General features: G+C 30.9%; 1 protein-coding gene across 5 annotated transcripts in view; it reads left to right on the plus strand.

The window, feature by feature from the left end:
• Positions 1 to 27,467, plus strand: part of LOC129912664 (homeobox protein caupolican) — a 120,610-nt gene that overhangs the window by 83,800 nt on the left and 9,343 nt on the right. For 3 of the 5 annotated variants that reach the window (XM_055991014.1, XM_055991013.1, XM_055991011.1), the window contains one exon: positions 15,886 to 16,254. In XM_055991014.1, coding sequence (XP_055846989.1) covers positions 15,886 to 16,254 — 369 coding nt within the window. Of the gene's footprint in view, positions 1 to 4,751; positions 5,410 to 5,642; positions 5,661 to 15,885; positions 16,255 to 27,467 lie in introns of those variants that run through there. The other 2 variants (XM_055991015.1, XM_055991016.1) reach the window with 2 other exon arrangements.

Here is a 27,467-nt window from a genome sequence, read left to right on the forward strand (position 1 = left end):
GTTTATGAGAAATCTACCCAATGCGAACGAAAGATTCGAAAAGTAGATTTACCTAGGTCTTTCATCGTTTACTTGGAGAATCGAATTGTGTCGAAAATCTAGGATCATAGAGTAATTCTGATACAGAAATCTACATAAGTTGTGTTTTTTTACATTACTATCCGTATCCGGAGTTGGCGTTTACATGCATTAAAAAAACAACACGCAGCTGCTGATAGGAAAAGAAGCTAAACCAAGCTGCAGATAGAATTTTGACGAAGTGTTTAAGCTTACGTTTTCCTTTCACTTGGTGCGTGCATACACATTTTTGTTCAGTGTTGCTATTTTGTTGCAAAAAAAAAACTACCACACCTATAGAAACAACAAAACTACACAAATCTAACAAAAAAAAAAAAAATATTAAAAATTTTTAATAAGGGACATATTATAAGTGTTCCCTATCCTTATTCTCTTTAACAATCTGACGAAGCTTTCGATTCGGCTCCGCGAAGTTAGGCCCCAGGAAATAAGACCCCAATACAAAAATGAAATAAGGCTCATATTTTGGGGCCTGGTTTAACTTTTTTTTTGGGCATAATTTCATTATGAATTAAGGCCACCATGAAAAAAAACCCCAACCATAATTTTGGGGCTTACTTTCATTTTATTTAAACAAATTTTGGGGCCTTATTTCATTTTTCATAATTCCTACATGAAAACGCTAAACTAAATTGTCTTCCAAAAAAATTTGTGAAATTCCTCTTATGAAGGACCCAGAATTGGCAGAGTAACGCATATTGTGGACTCCTTGTTGGGGGAAATAGCTGAATGAATCGCGAGATTTTCCAGCTATTCTGTTACTAATGCTTTTCAATGTAAACATCGTTCGTCAAACTAATGCCTTTCAAGGTAAAGATCGTGCAGTAAACCATCAGGGCTTACAGATTTTTACTATTAACAAAAAATTCTTATGACTCTTTTCTCTATTCGAACGATTTGCTGCAAAAAATCGATAGGTACTTAAAAATCTAGTTCGCTTGCTTTAACTTTAAGTTCAAAGAGGACGTCATTTATTTAATAAAAAAAAAAAAACAATTTTTGGACTTATAATTTTGCAATAATCAATTATATAATTATAGTTTGAAGCCATTTTTTTTCGTTACCAGTGTTGTCAAAATATTTTAGAAGTAAGGAGCCGATTTTGAAAAATCTTGGAGCCAAAAATATCCGATTTCAGAAATGGTTACCTATGAGATTTTTGGTTTTTTATTTAGTTTTCAGATATCTTTTGCTTATTAGACTTCAAGTAAAATATTTGTTTTTCATTTTGTTGATATATTCTGGTTTTTATGATAATTTATGGGTACGAAATTACCTATATACAAAATGTAAAATGTGTGATGCTTAGTTTTCAAAGGCTGAGGCTCGCTTGAAATCGAAGTTCGTCCTAAGGAAAGCAAATTAAAACTCAGATAGAAATGAAAAGACCAAGTTCTTCAAATTATAAATTGTTCTTATTCAGAAAATCAACTAACTACTTTTCTTAGTTTATATTACATTAATAATATACAATATATATCATTTATGGTTCTAACCCAACAAACTCTTAAAAAGCCACGGGCTCAAAGTGAGGGAGAATCCCGTAGGGAGATAGACTGATCTTCAAATGAGATCGCTCTGTAGGTAAGTACTCAGTTAAGAGCCCAACCTTCAAATGAGTGGGAATTTATTAATGCACACCTCCTAGCGAGGGTGAATAGAGCGGAACCTTTCCTTATTTAAGCTGTTAGTAAAGCCACGGGCCACGGCCTCAAAGTGAGGGGAATTTATTAATGTCCCTAATGCACAGGCAGATAAGACAGCCTCCTAGAAAGGGTGAAAGAGCTATATTAAACAAATTGACTTGGCTCAGATGGAGCATAAAGCTAGACAAAACTTTATTTAAAAACTCGGAACAATTAATTAAAATTGAACCTGATTCACCATAACCCAGTTGCTATACAACTTAGTAGCGGCGGGAGAATTACTTCTTACATCGAAGGTTTACGATTCTCGACTTTTCGCTGCAAATCTTACTTACTAATATTATTACTTATACTAAATGTGAATCTTAAAAATAAACAGTAAAATTTCATACAAAAATATACATTAAAATATTAATAAATATAGTACATGTAGGAATTCGTTGTTGTTGATTGTGAGTTGATGGTTGGGGGTTGGTGCGGTTAATAGTCTTGGCGGTATGGTTTAGCGGTGTACATATACGTATATAATAGAAATGTAACGGTTCGTTACAAATGTAAACTATACATACATTCAAAATTAAACGAGTCAAATTCCGATAAATATTAAATCAGAATTTTAAGGAGCGAGTGAAATGTTCAAGTCGCCTGTTTGGCAATAAATAGCCGGATCTGGAAATACTGTTCCTTCTGTACAAAATTTTCGAACTGTTCAATCGGCCTTATCACGAATTCCATTCGTATCGAAAATTTTCTACGATTCCCAAAATAACAATCATAAAATCCGACCGTAATGACGATTTCTATGAAATTTTCTATTACAAAAGGATTCAGTGATTGTTTTTTCGGGAATCGTAGCAAATTTCCGATACAAATGGAATTCGTGACTAGGCCGAATAGAAAAAAACACAAACGAACCGGTTTGAGCTTTGAGGCTCCCCCATCTTTTAATAAGTCAACCTTAAAGTTAAATGGATACCTAGATCCACCCACCCTTGATTAAGATAATGCGCCCTTTGCTTTAGGCCCCACCATTCCTTCAAGCTCCCCTTCCAGCTATTCCACCCCTCCATCCAAACCAACCACCATCTTCCTTAAAACACAAAACAACACGCGAAAAACAAAAAAAAAACTCTTGAAAATGTAATAAAATAACGACCACGACTAAAAGATAAAACAAAACAAAAAAACACAAAGCAAAGACGAAAAACAAGAAAAAATTAACACAAAAACGAAGCAAAGGATCCAAGAAGTAATAATAAAAAAAAAAGAAAGAAAAACACACACACAAAATATAGTAAAAAGAAAAAAGAGAATTGTACTAACTCCATACTGCAGAGTTTGTGTCAAAAGAACACGACGTTTAAAATAGTACAACCATCTAAAAGCATGTACCCTTGTGATGCCAGAGGGGTTGATAACCACCGACCCAAACCACCACCCGACCGTCGGTAAACAGCATCAACAGCGAAGACTACAACAACGGTGTCGTGGCGACGGACGGCAGAAACGGGCCAAGAACCAGCCCAGGGAGTGAGCGAAACGACCCTAGTCCATCGCCATCGCCTCGCCATCCATACTCTCTGTACAACAACACTGGTATGTACATCTTGTAAAAGATGACGACCAGAAAGCAAAAGCACACACGAGACGAGATACGAAAAGTTCGAACTCTGTGTGTTCTTCTCTGCGAAAAACCAGAAACACAAGAAGCAACTAAATAAAACACAAGGCAGCAGCAGCAACAAAATACAAAATATACAGAAAAAAGAAAAAAAAAAGAAAAAAACAAGAAACAAATCAAGCTAAAGATGATGACAAAAAATTGTACACTAAAACACGAAGAAAACACAACCATGTTCATTCCATCCTTTTATCTCCTATGTACAAGGATATAAAGTGATCCGTTCGTACAAATATCCCTCTCTCACTCGTCGTCATCTTTTCTTGTTGTTTTTTACTTTTTTATCCGCCCGACATATATAATGTTGTGTAATTTTGGCCCCCACCCCTTCTAAACGAGACAGATCCAACAACAAAAATAATAAGACGAACAAAAAAAACTTTATATCTACAAACAAAACAAGAAACATGACGACGACAACAATTTTTCTTGTGCAATGAAATCCTCGGTCCCGCTCGCTCATTCCCATTTGTATCTATTAGATTAAAGTACATGTCGTGTCGCATCGCATCGCAACCAGCCATTGGCTGCCTATTGGTATCTCTTTTCCACTCGAGTGTCGAGTCCGACTGTGTGTGGCGGCAGTGGGGTTGTGTTCTGTTTTATGTTCGCCTTCTTTCTTTCTTTTTTTTCTCGTTTTCTTTTTTTTTTTGTTCTCCATCTGTTTTTTTTTTTTTTTTTTTAGTGTTGTCCATGCCGTGTACTTCTTCATCTTCGTCCAATTACACACATTAACGCAAAAGAAGCAACAAATTTTTTCATGTTCATCTCTTTCCCCCAAACCACACGGTGAGGAATTCTCATGCGATTTGCGGTTATTCCGAGAGACGATAGATAGAATGAATATAATGTGTATGTTTGTGTGAATGTGTGGGGTGGAAATACCCTCCCCTTTCGTGTGCATGAATGGCTTTCATAGTAATTTGTTGTTGTGTTTTACTGTTTTTCATGTTTTCATGTTATTCTTATTGTAGTGTAGTGTTGTGTTTTTTTTTTTTTTGTGTTGTTTTTTGGTTATTCTTAGATTTGATGGTGTTCGTGTTTGTGCCCCTACATGAGTTTTCTACTTCTTTTTAACCTCGTTTTTCTCTTGTTTATCCTGTTCCATGAGAGGGACAAGTGTGTATAATATAATCGTGTATTTGTATGTGTGTGTAGAATGTTTTCTTGCATCTGTGAATATAATTGGGAAAAAGAGGGGAAAAAACATGATGATTTTTGTGTTTTACTCTTTGATGGGTTGTTCGTTCCGTTTTTGTCGTCAATTCTCGGTCCCGGTTTGTGTGTTTGACGTTTTCGCATGTGTCCGACTGGATTTTTGAATGGGAGATTGTGTTAGTCTACTTTCGACTGTTACGCAGATTGTTCGGTGGTTGTGCCACACGGTAGTTCGACGAGACGTTTTATTCTTGTTACTTTTTTTGTGTTCGTATGTTTCGACGAGTGAAAACAAAAGATATGAACAACAACAACACAAACATACCTACATAACCACCAAAATATCGAACCGAAAACAAAAAAACAAAGATTTACTCTCGGTGTCTTCGTAATATATGTTTTTTAAACTGTTGTTTTGTTTTTGTGATTGTTTTTGTCGTGTCGTTTTTTAAATCCGTGTTTTTCTGACCATCATTAGCATCTTTATCACCTTTCTCAACACAAGACATCAATATTCTGTGACAAAAAAAACATCATCCAAAGTTTATCTTCTTCCGAAATTGATCGGGTATTAACGTATTTTTCGAAAACCTTGCTAACAGTTTCCAACGTGTTTTTGGGGGAAAAAAGTAGAATTTTTACTGAAACAAAGTATACAAAGTGACGATAAGACAAACAACGACGGTCGGGACATTTCGACGGATAAAGAAAGTTTACACTTTTTTGCGGACCTGTGTGCTTTATACAAATTTGAAAAAATTTAAAAAAAAAAATTGTTTATAAGATTTTTTGGTTAGATAAAAAAGTAATGAAAAAGCATCGTGAGTGCGTCTAGTAATGGTAATGGTGTGTATTATTCAATTTTTGTATAAATTCATAAATAATTTGAATAATTAAAAAATATCTATTTTGATTGAAAAGGATTTGACGGATAAAAATCAGAAAAAGTGTCAATTTTTTGTATGTGTTGTGTGTTTTGATTCACCGACGCAACTTGAAAGTTTTGTTGTTTCTTTTTTTTTGTTCTGTTTTGGTTTTTTGTTTTAAAAGTTTAAAGTTGAACTTGCATTGGATTTTCACTCTCCTTTTGGTGGATGGTAAATACAAAATAAACGTTTTTTTTAAATTAAAATTATTTTTGGAAGGAAGAAGGATTTCAAAAGTGGATTTCAAGTTTTAATAATTCGTTTGCCGACGCTAATTGATAGGTGTTGATTTGGTTAAGATTCTAATAAGAAAAGTTTAAATGAATGTTTAAATAGAAAGTTTGTAAATTTGGAAGAACTGTTTTAGTAGATGAAAGGATTATTGCTACAAGTGATATGCCTCTTAAAAAAGTTTAGTGAATATAAATTTATATTTGAATCTCTTTAATGTTTGGACTTAAATTTAGGGAAAGGTTGCATTAGTCAAATTATTCATCCAGTATCTAAGGAAAGTTTTAAAAAATCAGTGTTAGTGAAAGTGAGTTTAGACTCAAAAGGTAAAAATGTAAACGATGAATGAAGTTGATATTTGGAGTTTATTATCGCGCTGAGTGTGAGTCAAAGATGTAGGAAAATGTCTATAATCATTAAAATTGTGTGGTTAGGAGGGTATAACAGCATCTAACTGATAAATCCATGTTGGAACTGAAGTTAAACAAGTAAAGTCCTTAAGCAAAAAATTGAAAGAAGATAGTGATAAAATAATGTACCTCCTAAGTTTCGTTTATTTTAATCTTCTATTCAACCATTTTTGTCTAAGTTTTTAAAATTAGTTATTGCCAGATTTTCAGTTCTGATGAGTAAAATCAGTGACTGAAAAGCAAATTTAGTGGAAAGAGGAAATGCTTAAAATCTTGGAGACTACCTACCTATTTATGTTATAGAATGAGTTTTTACAAGCAGTAAAAACTCAGTTCAATAAAAACAAAACGTAAATTGTGATTTGTAATAGTGAAGAAAAACAAAAATAATTTGCGGATTAGCATTGACCCAAGAGAATTAAATAAGGCACTGAGAGGTATCAAGTTTCAATTGCCAACAGTAGAATAAGTTATTGCTGATTTAGCAGACGCAAAAGTATGTATTTAACACTTTAGATGCAAAGAATGGGTTTTGGCAGCTGAAACTCGATGAAGAAAGCAGTAAGTTAACAACATTATGGACTCCTCATAGAAAATATAGATTTACCATTCGGAAATTGTAGAATTAACTCAGAGTTATAAGCTACTCAAAAACATAAGGACATAGAACTATGTATGTTAAAGATTCTTTAATTTAAAAAAAACACACAAAACCCACAAGTCAATTAAAGTTTCTTGCGTCTTTTAATAAATATCATTTTGGAACAAATATTATAGGATGTCTTCCCATTATTTTTATTCAAAGCAGCACTGTTTCAAGAACTAAATCTTATCTTTTATTAAATAAGAGCTTGTCCTAAGTAGAGTTACCATAAACAATTTCAGAGTAAAGGTGAATTTATAAGAATTAAAGAAGTTAAAATCAATACGATGTTACACATCGTTTAAGACTTAAAAAAATAGAGAATTTCTATTCAGTTTAAATTTACCTACTTACCTCCATATGATCTGTAGATTCTAACTTATTTTTTAGAATTTTGAAGGTTTTACAACTTTTGTAGATTTTTTCAAAAAGCCTTTTTTTTTTGTGAGAAGCTTACTACCAATGAACAGAATGGTTTTCTGTCGAACTTTAATCAGATTGTTAGCAAGTTTAGGTTTCTTCACATCAGAGAGAATTATTTGTATCTAGGTACCTAGGTATGCCGCTAAATACAATAGGTATTTAATTTTCTGGAAAAATTGAATTTGTGAGGAATTCTGTTCAAGTTTTTGGGATTGCTAAAAACTTTGAGATTTCGGAAAAGTGACTTAAGAAAAATACAAAGTTTATAGAAATGAATACCTTTTATTTTGACAAACTCTACATATTAAGATAAGCATAAACACTCAAAAGCTGTAAAAAAAAATATATTTTCAGCCTTATTTATTAGATTTCACTAAACAGCTCTAAATGGCTGCATAGTTATACAATACATAAAGTTTTATGTAGCCATTCTGCAACGTTACATACATTTCTATTTATTAAACATTTTCCTAGCCATTATTGTTATGCTAGGTTTGTGTCCAAATGATTACTAAAAATGGAAAATTAGTACGACAAACAACTCCATCTGTCGATAAAATAACTCCATCTGATTCGAAAATAAACAAAAACGTGAGCGAAAGTTCTTAATGTCATATGTAGAAGAAAATCTCTAAAAAAAAAACACATTTCATTTGTTTTACCTACTTGATAACAAATTGTTCACATGTATGAAAATATAGACATAAATCATATTTCTATGTAATACGAAAAAAATGAAATACACACATGTATTTACTGCGGCCAAAATTTCTCGTAAATTATATCAGGAACAAATCTCCTTTCTTATTTTTTGATTTAGTTGACTTCAAGTTGTTCATTTGAATGCAAATGTAATCCAAAAAATAAATTCTTCAATGAAAAAACAAAAATATATACAAATATTGATATATTTTTCTTTTTCTGAAAATTATGTGATGTTCAACAACCTAAAAACTAGTTTAGCTTATACAACCTCTATTAAACGTTGCATAAAGTTTATAAATAACAATTTTCTGTTTAAAAACATTATAAAGAGTACCTACATAATGCTATGCACTGTCTATGATGAGTTTATAAAGAGGGCTGTATATTTATACATAGGTGTTATTATTGAAAAATCTTCCTAGGAACAAAAACTCCATGGACTGAATATCATTAGGGAAATAATACACAAATAATACTAATAGGTTTTAGAGAGTCATTTCTTATAATTACCTACATAAAAGATAACACAATGCGTTAGTTGTTTATTCACTTCGATTAGTTAAACAAAGAAAAGTACAGATAGGTAGGTACAAGTTTAAACCTTTAAACTATGATAAACATGATATGATGTTAAAACAAAGTTCAATGTTTCCATTTTCTTTGCAAAAAAGACAAATTATCAATTCCTTAAAAAAAAGGTAGGTAAGATAGGTACCTATGTACCTACCCGTAATTCCATTTTGACAAAAAATTAAACATGCATTTTAATTAAAATGTTAAATAAAAAACTGGTTACCTAACTAACTTTTTTTTAGTCAATGGTGAAACTATTACAACTACCTAATAGTAGAACGTAAATCAGAAATTCAGTTTTTTCTGATTTATTGATTTGAATGATTGACACGTGTAGATTGTGAAGTCTTAATTATTTCCAATAATTAATATAGAAGTCTTGAAAATGAGTTTTAAACGAATTTGTAAAAAAAAGTTAGGTATGAAATTTTCATCAAACTTAAATCCTTATAAAATATTGTTTGTGGTCAAAAAGTGAAGTCAGTTTTCGGAGTCGATGCATACCTAGTTACATTCTTCGTGAAGTTCAAAAGAAAGACTTGTATGTATAGAAGCTTAAAACCAGTTAATAGTCTATTTTGAGTTTCAATTCTTAACAATATTGTAGTACAAGTACAAGCCTTATCGTCAATTTGTTTTTATTTAAAAAAAATTATTTTTACTATATACATATTTTCATATATGTAGGTACAATTTTCTTTATGAATGAACTTTTTCACTTATTGAATATTCTACTTCTGCTTACCTACCTGCCTATAAACGAAAATTAGTGATTAACTGCAATAAATATTACCATTGACAAAAATCAAGCTAAGTGTTTTTTTTTTTTTTAATTTTTTGTAAGTAGTCAATAGCTTCTAATTACATAGGTAAGGTACCTTCTCATTTTTCATTTTAAATGCAAGTATATTCCTGCTTAATAAGCAATTTCTGCTTTTAATTTTCCGTTGTGAATAAATGGAAATAAAATTGAGCAAATGTTAAAAAATCGACTCACGTGCATGCAAAGCTCATTTGCACGAAAAATATTTATATACCTATTATAATGGAAAAACTTAAATTTTTGGTTTATTTTGTTTGTTGGTCAAAAATGTTATAATCAGTGAATAGCTTATGAAAAAAAAATAATAGTAATATTCTATTATCAGATCGTATCAACACCTTTTTATTGAACTTTTAATAATGCTTGATTTGATTACCTTTTCACATATACCTATATTTAAAATTCTTTAAACAATTGTGAATACAAGTACCTACCTACCTAGTTATGATTTCTTTAATTAAGAAAAAAAAAATTAACTGAATTGATTTTTGGCTTAATTTAATTTTAAACTTTCTTAAAAATATTTCCAAATATGTCTAAATTAAGAACTGACGTGTTCAAAACAAAAGTGCTTTTTTGTACAAAATTTTCCTTTTTTTGTAGATTTTTTAAAAATTTCGTACTTTTCGTAATTATTTGGTATACCTGCACCATTTTGTTTCAATTTCAACTACCTATACCTATAAACATTTAAGAAAAATTAATTTTTGGGAAATGATTTTTTTTTAAATTGTTATACCTATGTATGTATTTATTTATTTTGTATGTATATTTATTTTAACTAGGCTTTAACAATATATGTAGATATGCACGAAAAAATTCCAAACTAATAAAACTTTTATAGAGAATTGATACATTTTTCAAAACCATAAATAGATAGTTTTCTGTAACATTTTTCTATGTTCTTTGCAGTAGTGGTGAATTACCTATTTTTAATTAAAATTCAATTTGAAAATACACCTTTCTGATTTAATAATAATCGCCATTTATTTTACATAAACTTTTTACAAAAGTTGTCAACATCTTTTTTAATATTTTTGATGTTATTTTTTTTTTGTTAAAATTAAGTTAAATTTAAAAATGATAATGATGGTGTCAATAATCCAAAAATACGAATATAGGTGGGCTCGGCAATAGAAATAAAAAAAAAAAAAACTAAAACTAATTTGAGCTTAACATGATGTTCTAGAAAGTTGAAAATCATGTTAAAATATTCAATTCACTATCTAATTCTATGTAAAATGGCTTTTAAAAATTGTTTTAACTTAACACAGATATCTTCAATGGGTTTATTTCTTTAATTTTATTCTATTTTGTTGTTATTTTTTGCAAAATGACTAATTTATCTATGGTTCATGTTCGATGAAATTTTAAAACAAACATAATGTCGACCGTTAAATTAGTTAACAACATATTTCTAAAGATTGTTTTTTTTTATAATGTAAACGAGTAGGTAGGTAGATATAGTTAAATTTATTTCGCCAACCGTCACCACCAAAGTTGTCATATAAAAACATTTGAATTAATTTCTGTTTTTTTATATATTTTGCCGCCTTAATTTATGATCGCTGATTTCTAAGGGAATAATATTAAAAAAAAAAAAATTAAAAAAATTAAATTGCTTGCTCAAGTTGTCGTCTGATGATTCCAAAACGAGAACCATATAATATTGTTATACTTTTATTTTGTGATTCTTAGAAGTGTGACATGAAATTTTTGTTGTGTTTGTTCGTGTTAATTAGAAAAAAAACATACCTTTAAATTCAAATTTAATTAGTTCATTCAAATTAATGTTAAACGTATGTTTTTTTTTTAGCAAAAAAAGTTTATATTCAAATTACCTATGTTGTGTGCAAGTAGGTAGGTTAAAGGTTTTTAATTGAAAAGAAATGATTTAGTTTTTGTTTGTTTTGTTATTAGGTGTTTAGGTTCTAGAGTGTTTTTTAACTGATAAAAAATTTATAGTTATGTAATTACTAGATAAAAAAAACTTTAGAACTCTCAAAGTTGTGTAACTTTGCCTATCGTTTATCTCATTTTTTTAATGCCAAGTAAAAAATCATCTGTCCTATATCTTAAATATTTTATTTAACATACCTACCAATAGCTTTTTAGAAAATAAAAATTTGGAAAAACTTAGTTATCTGAGAACAAATATTTTCGTCAGTTTTGACATCTGGAAAATTTAAATATTCAATTTGCTTTAGAGAATGTTATAAAATTGAAGAATATTTTCAATTTAAACTTCACTGAAACTAATTTTTTAATAAATTCGTCAATGATATGCTCTTTAGGGTAATCAAGTATGAGGAAGAAATTTCAAAAAAAATTACGAAAATCTAAATCTTAAAGTCAATATTCTCTATACCAAGTACATAGGTATGGTTAAGCATTTGCGGATTATTTATGTATTTAAATTTAAGATTTTCGGAGGAACAGATCAAGACTTATTTTATGGGGATAAATATTTTAGGTCCCAGTTTGATATGTACATAGGTATCACTTTTTCTTTAAAAGATAGTTGTAGATTTTAAAGACAAAAAACGAATTTTTTCATAAAACGTTGTATACCGGCACTGCCCATAACTATTTTTTAAATTATTGCTTGAAAAATGATATTATGTAATCTCATTTATAGCTTATTAATATAGTAATATATATAATATAGTTTTAAAAGTGATTCTTTTTCCATTGATAAATTTCTTTCCAGTATGATTTTTACCTATTTAGGTATAGGTAGTTACTTGCAAACGTAACATTTCAACGCCACGGTGCGGACATTCTGGATATCTGGCATTTCTTTAAGCTAACGGAATATTTAAAATCTTACTTTTTGCCCTCTTTTTGGACTTTTTTCTTAATCTTTTTGATATCGTCTCTCAGTATTTCCCCTAATAACTGGTTGTGTTCGAAGACATAATATATAATACAATGGTAAATTTGTACTTAAATTATAACTAATCAAAACAGATTTGAAGCTTAAAAAAACATTTTTCTTGTGAAAACTGCAACAAAACAGTTTAAAAAAAATCCGTTTATGTGTTTTTCAGCAAACACTTTATGAGCATATTTTTGTCCACATCTAGCTACTGTATAGAATATATTAAAAAAAAATTGCAAACTTGCTCAAGTGGAACAATATTTCATGTCATGAATACTAAGAATTAATTTACCTATATCATAAACCATTTCCCTATTGCAAAAAAAAGCATAATAAAATTAATAGACCATACAACTTGATATGAAAAACTATTGCATCTTATCAAGACTCTTAATTTAACATGAAATGAAACAATATTTCTTAAGGATTCAACATGAAACTTCAATGACTTTTGTTGTTTAAATATAAAATGTTTTGAAATGTAAACTCAAGAAAAAAAAAAAAAAAAAAGCTTTAAAAAACAAGACAACACTTTCGAAAAACATTTGTAGAACATCACGAGCAGTTTGTTATGTCAGGGACACAAGATCTTTGTGTTTAATAAAGTGCTATAATGCAACAGTAACAAAAACAAAAAAAAACTGTCCCCTCTGGCTGCCGCAAAACTGATTGGAAAATGTGGCAAAAAATTAAAAACACATGTCCAATACACAACGACCTACTCTAAGAGTCAGTAATGCTGTTGTATAATAGTTGTCACCCAGACAAGTTGTATCTAAGAAGTGTTCGAGGGGTAATACCTATATATTGTGGCCATTAAATTAATTTACTTAATTGACTTTCAATCAGATTGCGGTATACTCGGTGGGCTCACAACACACAAGCTGGACATTACCCAGAGAGACATGTACACAAAACCAAATGTCTGAGTTTTTTTTTTTTTTGTAACGCAAAACGTCGATTTGCCAACCAAAAAACGTCACATACCGTCACAACCACCTTCTGTTTCACATTTTTATTTGTCACCAGTCTCAAAGCTATTAAAATCGATTTGTGACATTGATCAAAATAAAAAAAAAAAAAAATAAAAAAAAAAAAAAACAAAACAAAGTAGCCGCCGACACACATAGTAGTTAGTTATACCTATCTTTTAGGGCTGTAAACGAAAAAAAAAACACAAACCAGATCTTAGACAAATTTCCACTTCTCAAGCTTCTGCTAGGATCATCGCACAGTTAAAAAATAAAAAAAAACCGATAAGATTAAAACTGAGTCAGAATGTGATTTCTGTATATGGAATAGTTAGGTTTGCGACAAAACACTTTATCACTCGATTTATCAATCCAATTTACCAACTAACATTTGATTAGTTTGCTTTGAGCAAATATTTATAATCCCAATCCAAAGCCAAATCAAATCAATTTAATTGACTTCAAGGCGGACCTTTCTTTCACTAAGGGTTCTTTTTCTATAAAGTCTCTTTAGTCTATTCAAATATTGTTGTATGTACTTCAGATGGATAAGAAACAAACCTCAGTTAATACAACTAACATGACAAAAATGATAGGCGAACACGATTGTTTGGATTTGATTTGTTGTTTTTGTTACGACTTAAATCCACAAAGTTGTTGTGTTTTGTTGTTACAAAGCAAAGCGCGGCAGCAAAACGACACGTTTATAATAAAGTTGACGATCGATGGCGGCAAGTTCTCTTAGAAATCCATCATCACTATAACTAAAAGGAAAGGAAAATATAGCTTCATGATATACCTACACAACCTACTCATAGTTAAGACATACGACATGTTGTAGTCTTTAAAAGCGGCCACTTGAAGAGTCTTAAGACATGTCAACTAAGAAAATTACCAGTGTGGCCGCATTAAATACATATGAACAATATCAAACTGCTATTTTAAACCACGTTTTTATAAAATTTTAAAACTTTGAATAAGTCAAAATTCACACACATCTGAAGATTAGAATTTGGAAAAAAAAATACTTATTAATACTTATCTCTTTGCTTCATTTCAACTGCAACAACTTTGTACTAAAATTTGAAAAGTATTTTTGGACAAAGGATTTCGGTCCACTCAGAATAATCATCCCAACTGAACCTAGACTTTTTTTTTTAAATTTGGAACACTCCTTTATTTTGTTTCAAAATTTTGAATTCATAAAATCAGAATCTCCAGAACTTTGCTTCCAATTTGTCTACATTTTTTCTTAACTTTTTAATTTGCTACAACAATTTTGGATCCATTTTGGTGAGTTCAGAATTCCGATCGAATTCTTAAATAAATACATATTTCTTCAATTTGAAGCTTTCTGTGTCGAAAAATTTGTTCAAAGTTTCTATATTATATATTCTGTATATTCTATACAGTAGCTAGAATTTTCTGTCGTTCCTATCTTTTTTTTGTTCATTTCAACAGGAAGCAATTCTGTACAAAATTTTAAAATACATAATTTTAGAACACAGAATTTCGAATCGAGCAGAATAGCAACTTTATTGAAAATATAAACCAGCAAATTGGTCGTATTACATTCAATTAAAAATTTGGATGCTGACAAATAGTGCTTTCCGAAATTCTGTAAATTCTGTAAACCCTTTATTTTGTGTCATTAAAAAATTTTAATTTAAACTTACAAAAGCTGAATAATACAGAAATTCAGTATTTCGAGTTAGGTAATGTCCTTAAAGTCAAAATTTCAAAAGTGGTGTTTCTCAAAATTATTTAAAAATGTCTTGTATAATTCCATGATCTCATATTCCATTTACTTAATAAATACTTGTTTAAATCGCAATAGATTTTGTACTAAATTTTTAAACACATAATTTTAGTTTTAATAATCTTTTACAAAAGGAAGTTCAAAGGTATATTTCTTAAAAGTTTGTAGAGTATTTCAAAATCCTTAATTCCGTATTTCGAAATTCAAAAACAAACAAAATTTCATTTCGAAAATGTAGCATTTTCAATTTTTCTTACTTCAAAATTGAGAATTTTAAGATTCTTTTCGTCAAAATCTTTGACTATTCATTGATTTCGTTTGAAATTTCTTACTATTTCAAATAAAATTTTGACACAGAAATTTAGGATAGGTAAAAAAATCTCAGATAAAAAAAAGAAATCCTTTTTGTTTCAAACTTTCGTTTTTAAAATTCTGCCTTTGAAAAAAAAAAAAAAATAATAATAATAATAAAATAAATATGGCAACACTGTTTATGAATGATGATGATTAAACCTTGTTATTCTTATCCCCCATTTATCTCTATATAGTGTTTATGTGTATGTCTGTCTCTAAATATAATATTTATTTTATTAATTCAAATCGATCGATCGATCGGTGTTGTCAATTTGAACATGTTTGGCGGTGTTTTTGATCGAAGCTCTCATGTTTTTGATTAAATTTCAAATCCAATTGATAATTCTTGTATTTTTTTTCTCCTCTCTTCAAACTTACCTTCCTGAAATCAAAATACATACTATTATATTGGCTACTGATAGGGAATTCTTGTCTTTTTTTTTTGTTGGTTAATTTGATAGCCGTCATGTCGTATTTTATTATTTTTTTTTAAGTTTAAATAAAGATATCTATCTTCATATTTTTATTAATCATAAAAAATTATTTGATAAATTGACAGATTTAATAATAATAATATTTCAATATTAATTGTTTTTTTCGTTATTTTTCTTTTCTTTTTTTAGAACGCCGTTTCATCGAGTCCATCATCGCCACCATCCGCTGCATCTGCTACTGTGCCTGTATCGATGGCTGTAACGTCAACAGTGCCGCCTGGGGCACGTAGTGCATCCCCATGTTCTGCGGCAACTCCATACGGCCAACCAAATACCCGATGCTGTGATAGTGGAAGAACAATATTCACCGATCCAATAACTGGACAAACGGTGTGTTCGTGTCAGTATGATTTGTTAAATTACCCGCGATTAGCAGCTGCCGGTGGATTAGTCACCGCTACTGGACCCGGTGGTGTACCGTTGGGTGTCTATCCGGAAGGTATGGCTGCATATCTGTCCGGTATGGGAGCCGAACAGCCACCTTTTTATGCAAATCCGGTAAGTTTTTTTTGTTTTTAATTTTAACATTCTTGTTTATAAAACGTGATTTACTATTAAAGAATGTCATCGCATTATAATACGAGTAGATACACCCACTAATGTCTTCTAAATGTATCTCTGTTATATTACCCAATACAAAAAGATTGAACAAAAATGTTTATCTTATAAGCTTCTTATCGGATTCAAGACATTTTATTTAAATAGACGTTATTAGCAGCAGCCCACACACGAGCTTTATCATTTCTGACAAATTTTATTAAGTAGGGGAATTTTTCTTTAACCATGCATTTTATTTTTTGATAAATATCGGGTTAAATAGATGATTCTTACCATTTTATTGTGGTTTTAGGTTTTTTTCTTTAAATTGCAAAATGGACAAACGGAAGCAGTTAAATGTTTTAGAATCAAATTTAGTATGAATGCAAAATGTTGTTGCTTTGTCAGATTTACTATAAAATTCGATAAAAGAAGAGGCAGAATTTGAATACTGAACCTTAGAACATTATTCTAGTGTTTTGATGAAATTATCAGGTACGAACAATTCATCAAGGTTAAGTTATATTTAGAGCTTGCACAAAAGACGAGCTAGTAATTGTTAGAATGTTTCTCTCTATTTTAAGTTTAAAACTGAGCGAAATTGCGAAATGATTGCATAAAGAAAAACGCTATGATAAAAAACTTCACTTCTCAGTCATTTACTCTTAATTTTAAATTTGTCTATTATGTTTCGCAATTTTGCAAAATGGATAAAATATGCGTTCGTGTACAAACTTTTGGCAAACATTAAGCAAGAATGATAAGGAACTTGTAAAAATAAACTGCGACATATACTTGCGAAGTTGCGAAATGATTATTTGTATGCAACTCAAAAAGCTCAAATACAAACTGTAAATGTAAAAAAAGTCTAAAGGAAAAAAGTTAGTCTACTATTTTCGAAATTTCGCAAAACGAGTGAAAATTTGCGAAAATAAACTTGAGTGTACAAAATAAAATGACAAGTTAAACAATACGAAGGAAAAAACAAGTTTTTAGGAAACAATAAAAAAAAATGATAAAAATTAAAAAAAAAAAAAAAAAATAATACAAAAATGCGAAACATACACAATTTTAAATGCGAAATTGCAAAAGACAAAATTCTTTGAAATTTCGGAAATCGATTCGTTAATTCTAACAGACTATATTTAACAATCGATACAAAATTAATTGAGGAACTAAAACGACATACTTTAATACTGATAATTGCTTTCTACCTTCTCAAAATACAAAGAAGCTTCGAACTCGAAAAGTTGTATCATTTAAAAAAAAGTATCCCTTTCAAATTTCATGTAATTAATTTTCTCAAAGGTAATTAGTTATCTCCCCACGTTCCACGCCTTCCACATCAATATTCCCCCCATCAACTCTATGTCATAAAATGTCTCTTCAAAGGCCTCTTTAATTTGACAAGTCACTGTATAAACCTAATAAATCTGTCATCGGTAATGATCGCGTCAAACACCATTTCTATCTATACTCTCTCTCTGAGTCGATTGTGTGTGTGTAAGTGTGTTTGTCAAAATAAACTAATTTTGTTGAAGACAAAAATAGAGGCCGACCTATTCCTGATGTGGCTCGGTGCGGCACCATTTTTAGAAAATAAATATATCAAATAATTTACCCCAAACTATATAACTCCATCAATCTGTGACCATCTGATGTCGAAAACGGGTATTAAAATGATGGTGGTGGTGGTTTTTGGGGAAGAAATAAGAGGAAGGGGAGAGGGGATGTTTGTGTTTGTTCAAGGCGCAAAGTATCAACTTGTGGCAATGTTCTTTCTCTTTGGTTTTGCAATTTTCACATTTGTTGTGTTGAGATTTTCAGCTTCCAAAGCATCCGTCGTCGTCGTAGTCGTCGTAGTAGTCCGTTTGGATATATAATGTTATTCCCCGGAAACACTTGAATACCATTCTGTATAGCACATCCCTATTGCCATATTCTATTAGTGACTATGTCGCCAACTTTAGACGACTACTCAAAAGAGTAAGAGAGGAGAATTGAATCTTTGTTGCCAAAGTGTAACCAGACATGTGTACAAAATGTTAAAGTCATCATGGTTTTCCAGAGTTTATATAGTCTTCATATAAACATAGACATCATATATGTACATATATAGCTCATCCCTTTCCCTCTGGATTGGGTATATATTGTACCTATTCTCTTAGAAAGTGACATTGTTATAGAAACTTTCAAAATTTTCAACCCTCTTGGTGGCAATTTTATAGATACACAGTCAGATTCACCCATTCCAACCCTCTTTTTCCTAAGTTATATACAAAAACCAACATGCACACATTCAACCCCGGGGAATAATGGTCGACGGATGTACATTCAAAGTTTTCGGTCCTCTTTTATAGTTAAGTGGAAAGATGTAGATATTACTTTATACATATATTTCTACTATACAACGACACTTGTGTGATGTTAGCCGATGGTGTTATGTTGACGATGATGATGATGATGCAAAAAGAGAAGAGATAGATACATATATTTTGTATCTTGTATCTGATGAGTGTGATATAACTCTTGGAATGACATGTTTTCCAAAGTCACTGACACTGACTCTCGATATACACGCACTCTGCGTTTTAATTAGGACACATGTTAGTCCGGTGTTGCACTCGCACATGACTGAAGGATTTACTTTTACCAGCTTTATTCTCTTGAGTCTTGAGTATCCGCATCCCAAATGCGAAGTCTCTAAAGCGGACACTCTTCATTATATTTTAGAGAGAACTTAATCTGCAGAAAAACTTAAACCAGTTCACTTTTGTGTCCTTGTCGATTTTTACCAGTGGTGTCGTTGTAAATGGAATAGCAGTACTTTTAGTACTTTTTGGCATTCATTTACTTGCTTGTTAGAATATTTTGTTTGCTATAAGGAAAATAACTTTCGCAATTTCGCAAAAAAATGTTCGAGTTGGTGAATCGAGTGAAGAAATTGTAAAAGGTTGGGTTGAATTTCGGTACTATTTTAAGTTTTCGCAGTTTCGCAAAATAGATAAAATTTGCTGCTTTTCGACATAGCAAAAAAATTTGATAAAAAAAAATCACTTCCGTAATATTTTCTATCTCATAACAATTATAATAACAAATACCACTTCCCAACCATATAATCTTTGTCTTAAATCGATGCACTGTGTTTCGCAATTTTGCAAAATAGATGAAAATTGCGTTAAATTAGCCACAAAAGTTCAAAATTTGAATAAAAATTAGTAAAAAGTAACTTGCGAAACATTAAATTTAAATGCGAAGCAAGACAAAATGCTTCTTCACAAAATCACTGCTTCAAGTTTTCTTAACTTCGCAAATACAATAAAATTTTATTTTGCATAATATACATAGTATGAAACACGATAGTCAATATTTTCAAATTTATAGCCTGTTTTCACTTCAGCTTAAATGAAATAATTTCGCAAATTGTTTCATGTCGAATGTCAAATCGTGTATGAAATTATTCGATTTGACATTTTAAATTAGTTTATTTGCGAAATTATCTTATTTAGACTAAAGTGAAAACAAACTATTGAAGTAAAAAATTATGAATAAACATACATTGCGAAAAAAATAAGTAAAATGCGAAGAAGCGAATCTATTTTTGCAAGGTACAAAATTGTTTGATGAAATCAAACTATCTCTTCCTTAAGTCTTTAACTTATTGGAAAGAATGTCTTAACTATCATAAGGTTTCACGATTTCGCAAAATAAGAAACATTGGTTCAAATTTGCTTAAAAACCCCAATAAAAAGAAAAGAGGAACAGATAAAATTAAAATATTCGAAATTGAATAAAATTTAATTGCTAAATACAAAATTAAATTGCGAAACGAAAATTTCAGATAAGAAAAACGTCATTTCCGTACTGCTAAGTTTTGATTTCCAATTGTAGGTTTTAATAAAAGGCACAGCTCTGGATGTTAACCAGTTAGTTCCAGTTAACTGGTGCATGTTAAAAACAAACATGTAACTATATACATATCTATATATTTTATGTATGTCAATTTGCTTATAAAGTTTACAAACAAACATGATTAATATATCATTCGAGTTGAGATATTATCGATCAGAGATCGTGTTAATATAATGCCCACCATCATTATAGCCTTTGTTTTTTATCTAATTATATTGAAGAAAAATAAAAATAAAATAAAAAAAAACATACGCCACGAAGATCTTTAAACAAATTAAATGCTGTTAAGCCGTCATCGTTCGCTGGATGGGGTCATTTGAAATTTAAATTTGTTTTTTTTTTTATATATTATACATATTTTGTAAAGAATGTCCCCATATTGACTATAAAGATCGGGAACAATCCAATCAGATACTCTTGTAGCCGATCATGTTAGTGAAGTGAAATTTTTATTATTTCTTTTTTTTTTTTGTAAAGAAAGCGATGCCAACACGATATCGATCTTTGAATCATTTGATGAAGGAATAACAAAAAAAAAAAGTGTGCAGTAAAGTAGTAAAATCTAAATTGATGGTTCATCTTGGTGTTGTGTCTATTGAATAGGTGATAAAATAACGACTCATCGCCCTCAGCTACTTATACTGAAATAATTTTGATGAACATATCGGTAGATTATTATAGATGCCAAGAGAAGATCAAAACAGGGTCGAATTCTATCAAGTCTTGCACGGTACACGATTAAGGCTCTGTCAAAACAATAAGACCCGAATAAAACACATAAGTCATAAGCAAAAAAAGTATTTCTATTAAATTTACAAGGATTAGCGAAGTTATTAATTTTGTCGCTAATTTGCCGTTAATTGATCGCTTATTTTTTTAGAGTGATTTCAACTTCACAAATGTTGAGAGATTTATCAATTTTACAAAAAAAAAAGAAAACAAATAAAAAATAAAATGCTGCTGAAAAGAGTTTTGATTTTTTCCTGTAATTTGCCGTTTATTTGTCGCTTTTTAGTTGGAACGTTTTTAATCTAATCATTTTGAAAGCGTTTTTTTTTCGAAACAGCAATAAAATTCGCTTAACACCTTAGTTTGTATCACAATACTGATTAAAAATTTTCATAAGAAATATCGAACATATAATTTCACAATAAATTTTGAAGGGAATGCTTTTCGACAAAAAAGCGACAAATTTTGTATTTTGTCGCTTTTCCATTGACAATGTGTGCTTTTCTTGATTTTATACAATTTCACTTAATATCAAGCTTTTTATGAAAAAAACTGAAAAAAGGCTTTGAAGATGATAAATCCGCTCCTGGTTGAATGAAGACTTTCAACGAAAACAATATTGTCAAGTGGGAGTTTATACAATTTGCATGTTTTTTCTTGTGGATTAATCGCCACTTAGGTTTCGATGATGTGGAATTCGTCATTAAGTAGGTATATTTTTTTTTGTTTATTTATTTATGGGAATAACTTCAATTAACGGGACAGACAGGTTTTTTGTCATTTCTTTGACATTGTTGGGAAAAAAAGTGTCACAGAGAGACAATATGTAAGTTGTTGATCTCTCTGTGATGATCTTGATTGTTGGTATTTATTCACTATACTTTTTTTTTTCATAGTAGAAAATGTGTGGGAAATAAAAATGGATGAGTGGTGTATAAAGATACAGATCGTCAGGTAAGGGAATTTAAACAATTCTATTTGGATGGAGACAATTTCCCAGGGATAACCTATACACAACGCACTGCGTGCGGTCTTTGCCTTATAAAATGACCGCAAAAAAAAATAAAAAGACTCTCCCAATGTAAACAAGCAATTACACAGATATATACACAACAAAACGAAAAGTGAATGACAAAAGGACCCGTCGCTCGTTGTCCGTCCGGCAAACGCGCGTGGCCTTACAAATGAAAAAGGAAGACATATTCACAATACTCGTATATTTTCTTTCTTGCCGAGACACCAGCGCAGCAGCATTAAGGATGACTGTCATTTTTCAGTTCCCTCTGGTGCCATCATACACACTGACCATGACCAGACCATATGACCACCCCCGAAGGTGGGCTTTTGTATAAGGAAAATATAATAATCAGTCTTTGGGTGATGGTTGTAATGCCTGGAATCATCATCATCATCATCTTTAGTGATATGGTCCTTCTTTGCGAGATGCATTTTATTTGTTTGAAAACAAAAATAACAAACTAAGTCGCAAATAAAATATGACATCAAAGTCAACATGCCATGTCATTGCAGGTACATATGTGTATATGTGGCGCGCTAAGCTCCACTAACTTGAGAAGAATTACGGACACTCGCAAAGTCATAGTCTCCAGAAAAGTTGTTCCTTTTTTGGGTTTGTGTACTGGGTTCGCTTTTGCTATTGGGATGGTTTATCCGATCTCGCCCAACAGTGAGACGAACTATGGGTGTGCGATTCGCAAGGGACTTATAGCTTTTTGTATGGAGTTGAGAGAGGATTAATGGGTGCGCGTGCGAGGCAACTCTGGTGGTCGAGCATATATCAGAGGGAATTTATTTTCGAGCAAAATATAGTCTTTGTGCACGAAAGTTTGCTAGTTTAAAAGTTATGGTTGTTGTCATAATTTGAATATGGCATGCATTGCTATAAGATGGTCTTAAAATTTAGTAGTACCTAGGTATATTTAAAAATTTGAGCAAATTGTATTTTCAACCAAACTTGTTTGTGTGTATTTTGTGCTGAACATATAAAGTTGTCATCGCAAGCTGATTAAAAAAAAATTTTACAATTGATAACAATTTCGCCTCCTTTTTTCGCAGTCCAATACCTACACACAACAAGCATCCATTTCCATGTCAATTCGCCCAAACCTTATTCACTTAAATTTTAAAAATACTTATCAACTCAGTCAGAAATTTGCTGAGCTCATAAAAATGAAACTGTATGAACAAAATCGACAAACTTGTCAAAGGTTAGCTTCAATAGCTTCAGCGTGTGTCTATAATGTTCAACTAATATTATTAAAAGTCAAAGTATTTTCAATTATAAGTTCCATTTTGGCTCTTCCCAATAGTTCCTTAATATTTTTTCGAATCTTTTTCTTCTGCAATCTTTTTGAACATTACCGAATAAATATTTTCCCTTTGTTGAATCATACCGCCCGCCATATAAAATCATTAATCGTTTTTTTCTCCACCAAATGAATTCATAAACTTACATAAGTACAAGTAAACAACACATGTGTCGAATTGTTATTCATTAAATATTAAAACAAAACAACTCTTAACCTATTCTCTGACCTCAACAAAGGAATAACAAACAGAAAAAAAAACTCATGTCACGATAACAATAAATCTGAGGAAAAAGCCAAAGACAGCAAAAAAAAAGTATAAATCAAAATCTTTCGTGTATGACATACTGTAAAGCAAGAAGAGTAAACATCGTTTAGAGCTGATAAGGTCTTTCAAAAGTTGATGCTCTTGATGATGATGATGATGATTTTTCAAGACCACACACAATGTTTCTTTCAAAAAAAAAATAAAACAAAACAAAAAAAAAATAATAATCAATTTGCGAGAAATCTAACGTTGAAAATTGAAACTTGAATGATAACCAAGTCGACTTTTGCGTAACACTAGGTTCAATGATTTTTTATTATTTTGTGTAGCATCAACTTGAAAGCGATAGAGAAACGATCTCAAAACATTGTGCCCACGTAAGTATTTTTTTTACACAAAAATAAAAAGAAAACACAACAACTGTTGAGAGTATGGAAAGAAAAATCTGCAAAATAATAAATTCTCCATTATCGTTAATCCATAAGCAATTTATGTAGTTTTTGGCGGCTGTTGTATAGTTGGTATATGTGTTTGCTGTATTATATGCTGCTCCTACAGGGCAAACAGCTACTGGCATCAACCGTGCGATCGCATAGCACAAATTCAAATCACGCAATATCGGCTATAAAAGTGTACCTCGCTCATAGTACAAAAGATATCGTGTGCACACGCCAGATTTAACAAGAAGCATCCAATCGACCGTGTATTATAATAGTGGACCGACTAAGCGAACCGAACCGAACTGTGAACGGGCCTGACCAAACCAGGTCGACCAGTATATCATTTTATTTATGCGTTTCTATATTCATCGGAACATGTTGGTGAAAATTATTGTGCCAACATGTGAACAGGAGCCAATAAACAACATCCCAGAGTCGAACGAGATAAATTCTCGCTGCCCGATAGATAGGTTGTGTAGTAACAACAAGCTCGCGAAGACCGGCCTGTTCCAAGTAGATGTAGCATAGGTCCTCCACCCAATATCTCCGTCTTTGGCGAGACTACCTTTTGCTGCTGGCTATGGTGATGGCTGATATGGTATGTTCTTTGGCCGGAAGTTACCCAGGAGCGAAGTTGTTGCTTTTTGTATAGTGATGGTGAGGCGAGGCGAATGACGATTCAAGACGACGGCGACGACGACAAAACGCCGGACGACGAAACGTCAACCCAAAGACCACGGTACACACATGCGTTGGAATTATTGATGCCCAACGACCATGCTGCAACAAGCAGAAGGTAACCATTTGGAGCCACACCATCATCATCATCAACGTGGTAAGGTAACAATGCGTAAGCAGCTATAAGAGATGCGTTCAGATCCAGACTATATTCTGCCGTCCGTCGTCGTTGATGTTGTCTTTCTGTATAGCTGTTTTTGTTGTTGGGTTTTTGTAATTCTAGATAGGTGCGATTTGCAAAATGTCATGTTCGCCATTGTTGTTGAGACCATAATTTGTGAGGATAGGGTTGCACACCGTATACAGTTTATATCTCGTATGTATACCAACAAAACTTCACGACTTTGACTTGCGTTTTATATGCATAGAAAGATATATAACTTTACTTTTCTGATGCATCTATGTATGTTGTATAGCCTCAGTCATGTGTAAGTTGCACCACAATCTGATTGAAATTTTTCTTTTTTTTTTTTCTTGTACATAGGTATAGTCTCGTACAACATCATTCTCATTCTCAGCTGTCAATTGTCATTACAAGTTCCACTGATTATAGCTTCTTGGTTTTCGATTATAAAAATGACAACAACAACTACGACAAAAGAAAAGTTATAATAAACTTGTACTTGTTTCCATTCAGATAGAGATAACATGCAAAATTGCGCGTTAGACAAAACGTCAAGTCAAATTGATGCGATCTAGCAATGGATCAAGTCTATATAAACTTGCATACAAATATACATCATTTTTTGAGCCATAGTTTATGAGTATAAGTTTATTATAGCGAGCACCATTATGATCATGGATGTGTCAAATGGCCAATGTGTCGACTTTTTTTTGTTTTAATATTATCTATCTCTTCTGAGCAATAATTTTTATTTATTTTTTTTATTTTTTTGTTGAATTATAATTAGCATGTCATATTAACTGTGAATAACGAGAAGTAAAACACAATATAAAACATGGATTATTCGATATGGTTTTTTTTTTTCATTAATTTTTCTTTTTAATAATCGTATTTATATTCATGGTTATCTCAAAGTGTCAGTTTTTTCGCGCAAGAAAATAATAAAAAATTATTAATTAATGACAAGAAAAAAATTTGGGGTCATAGAAGTTTGTTTTTATGACCAAATTGCGTAGAGACTCGTCTAATCTGATACAAATAGTTCAAAGAATAAATTTATGATGAAATTTTTTTTGGAAACATTTTTTTTTTTTTTTTTGATTGATTTGGCATTCATAAAGTTGAACATTGAACAGCAATTATTATCACACTTAAAATACATTACATTACATTACATATTAAACTAGTCTGAAGATAAATCTCCGGACTAGAAACACTGCAGCTTCGGAATCTAGGTCCATTTTGCTGATACAACACAAGACATTAATACAACACAGAAAGACAAAGAGAGAAAGAACGAGAGAAGAACATACAACACTGAACTACGTGGCACAGAGGAGGAGACATAGTTGAAAATTGTCTCATGTTATCGCACAGGTGGCTTCAGTTAAGCTGGCGATTTAGAAAAAACTTCTGAGCCGACCGCTGGGTTTGAACCCACGATGTCTGGCTCTGAAGTCATCCATCTATTCCTCTGTGCCATGGCCACCTGCCACACTTAAAATAAAAATAGAATAAGAAGGTAGAAAAAAGTTATTGCTCCGGAAATGTAGCTATTACAAAATTATTTGAGATTTTTAAATACATAATATGTAATTAAAATTAAATTTCTTTATGGATTTAGTAAATTATTGATTACGAATTAGGTTTATTTTTTGCTTGTTAAATTTTTACAGTGAACCAAACTTTCCTTTAAGTTAAAGATACCAATATTTTTGTAAATTTCATTAATTTTACTATCTATGTTGTTGTTTATTTAAATAAAAAAAATGTAAATAACATTCATTTACGTAGTTTATTTAGAAAAACAATATTGTTGTGACACTTAAATTGTATATAAACAATGATTAAAACTGCGTTTAAGTGTTTTTCATTCAAAACACAGCAAATTTATCACCCTTTGATTTTAAAGAAAATTATCAAAATAATAAATTTTAAGGAAAATTTACGAATTTTAAAAGCTTATGGGGGAATTTCATAAGTTAGTGAGTTTTTCATTTGAAGCGACCATAGGTATAGACTTTTAAAATGTTAGTCCTAAAACAAAATCAATATTTAATTAATAAGTGAATTTTTTGGAAGGTAAATAAATAATAATGCATGATAATGAAAAAAACAAATAACCATCAAATGTCACACCCGTAACATTTTCTTGCCATATCCGCAACGTTTACTTGTCACACCCGCAACATGAAATAAAAAGTAGCTTAAGAGCACGCAGCGTAACTCAAGCAGTTTTGAATATTTTCGCTTAAAATTTGGTAAAAATCCTTCGAACATTTCTTTGTACAGAACTCCATACGTATAATGCTTTAATGGTTTAACCAAATTTTAAAATATTACGCTTTTTACATGGCACGTACCGAGATTCTTTTAATAAATGCGATTTTGTGATATTTTGTATGAACATTTTCGTAGTTAAAAATAAATTAAAAAAAAAAAAAACCATTTTGAAAATAATTCCACAAGATATAAACAATTTTGTTGTTCAAATAAAATACAAGATTAATCTTATTCCTTTTTTAAGGAAAGCCGTGTGTGATATTGATAATAAAGTGATTCAACAGATTTGAAAATATTGGGTATCTCCAACTATTACAGGTATGTGAACTACATTGCAAATGGAGTTTAAATCA

This window comes from Episyrphus balteatus, chromosome 2 (assembly GCF_945859705.1).
Source record: "Episyrphus balteatus chromosome 2, idEpiBalt1.1, whole genome shotgun sequence".
Taxonomy (NCBI): domain Eukaryota; kingdom Metazoa; phylum Arthropoda; class Insecta; order Diptera; family Syrphidae; genus Episyrphus; species Episyrphus balteatus.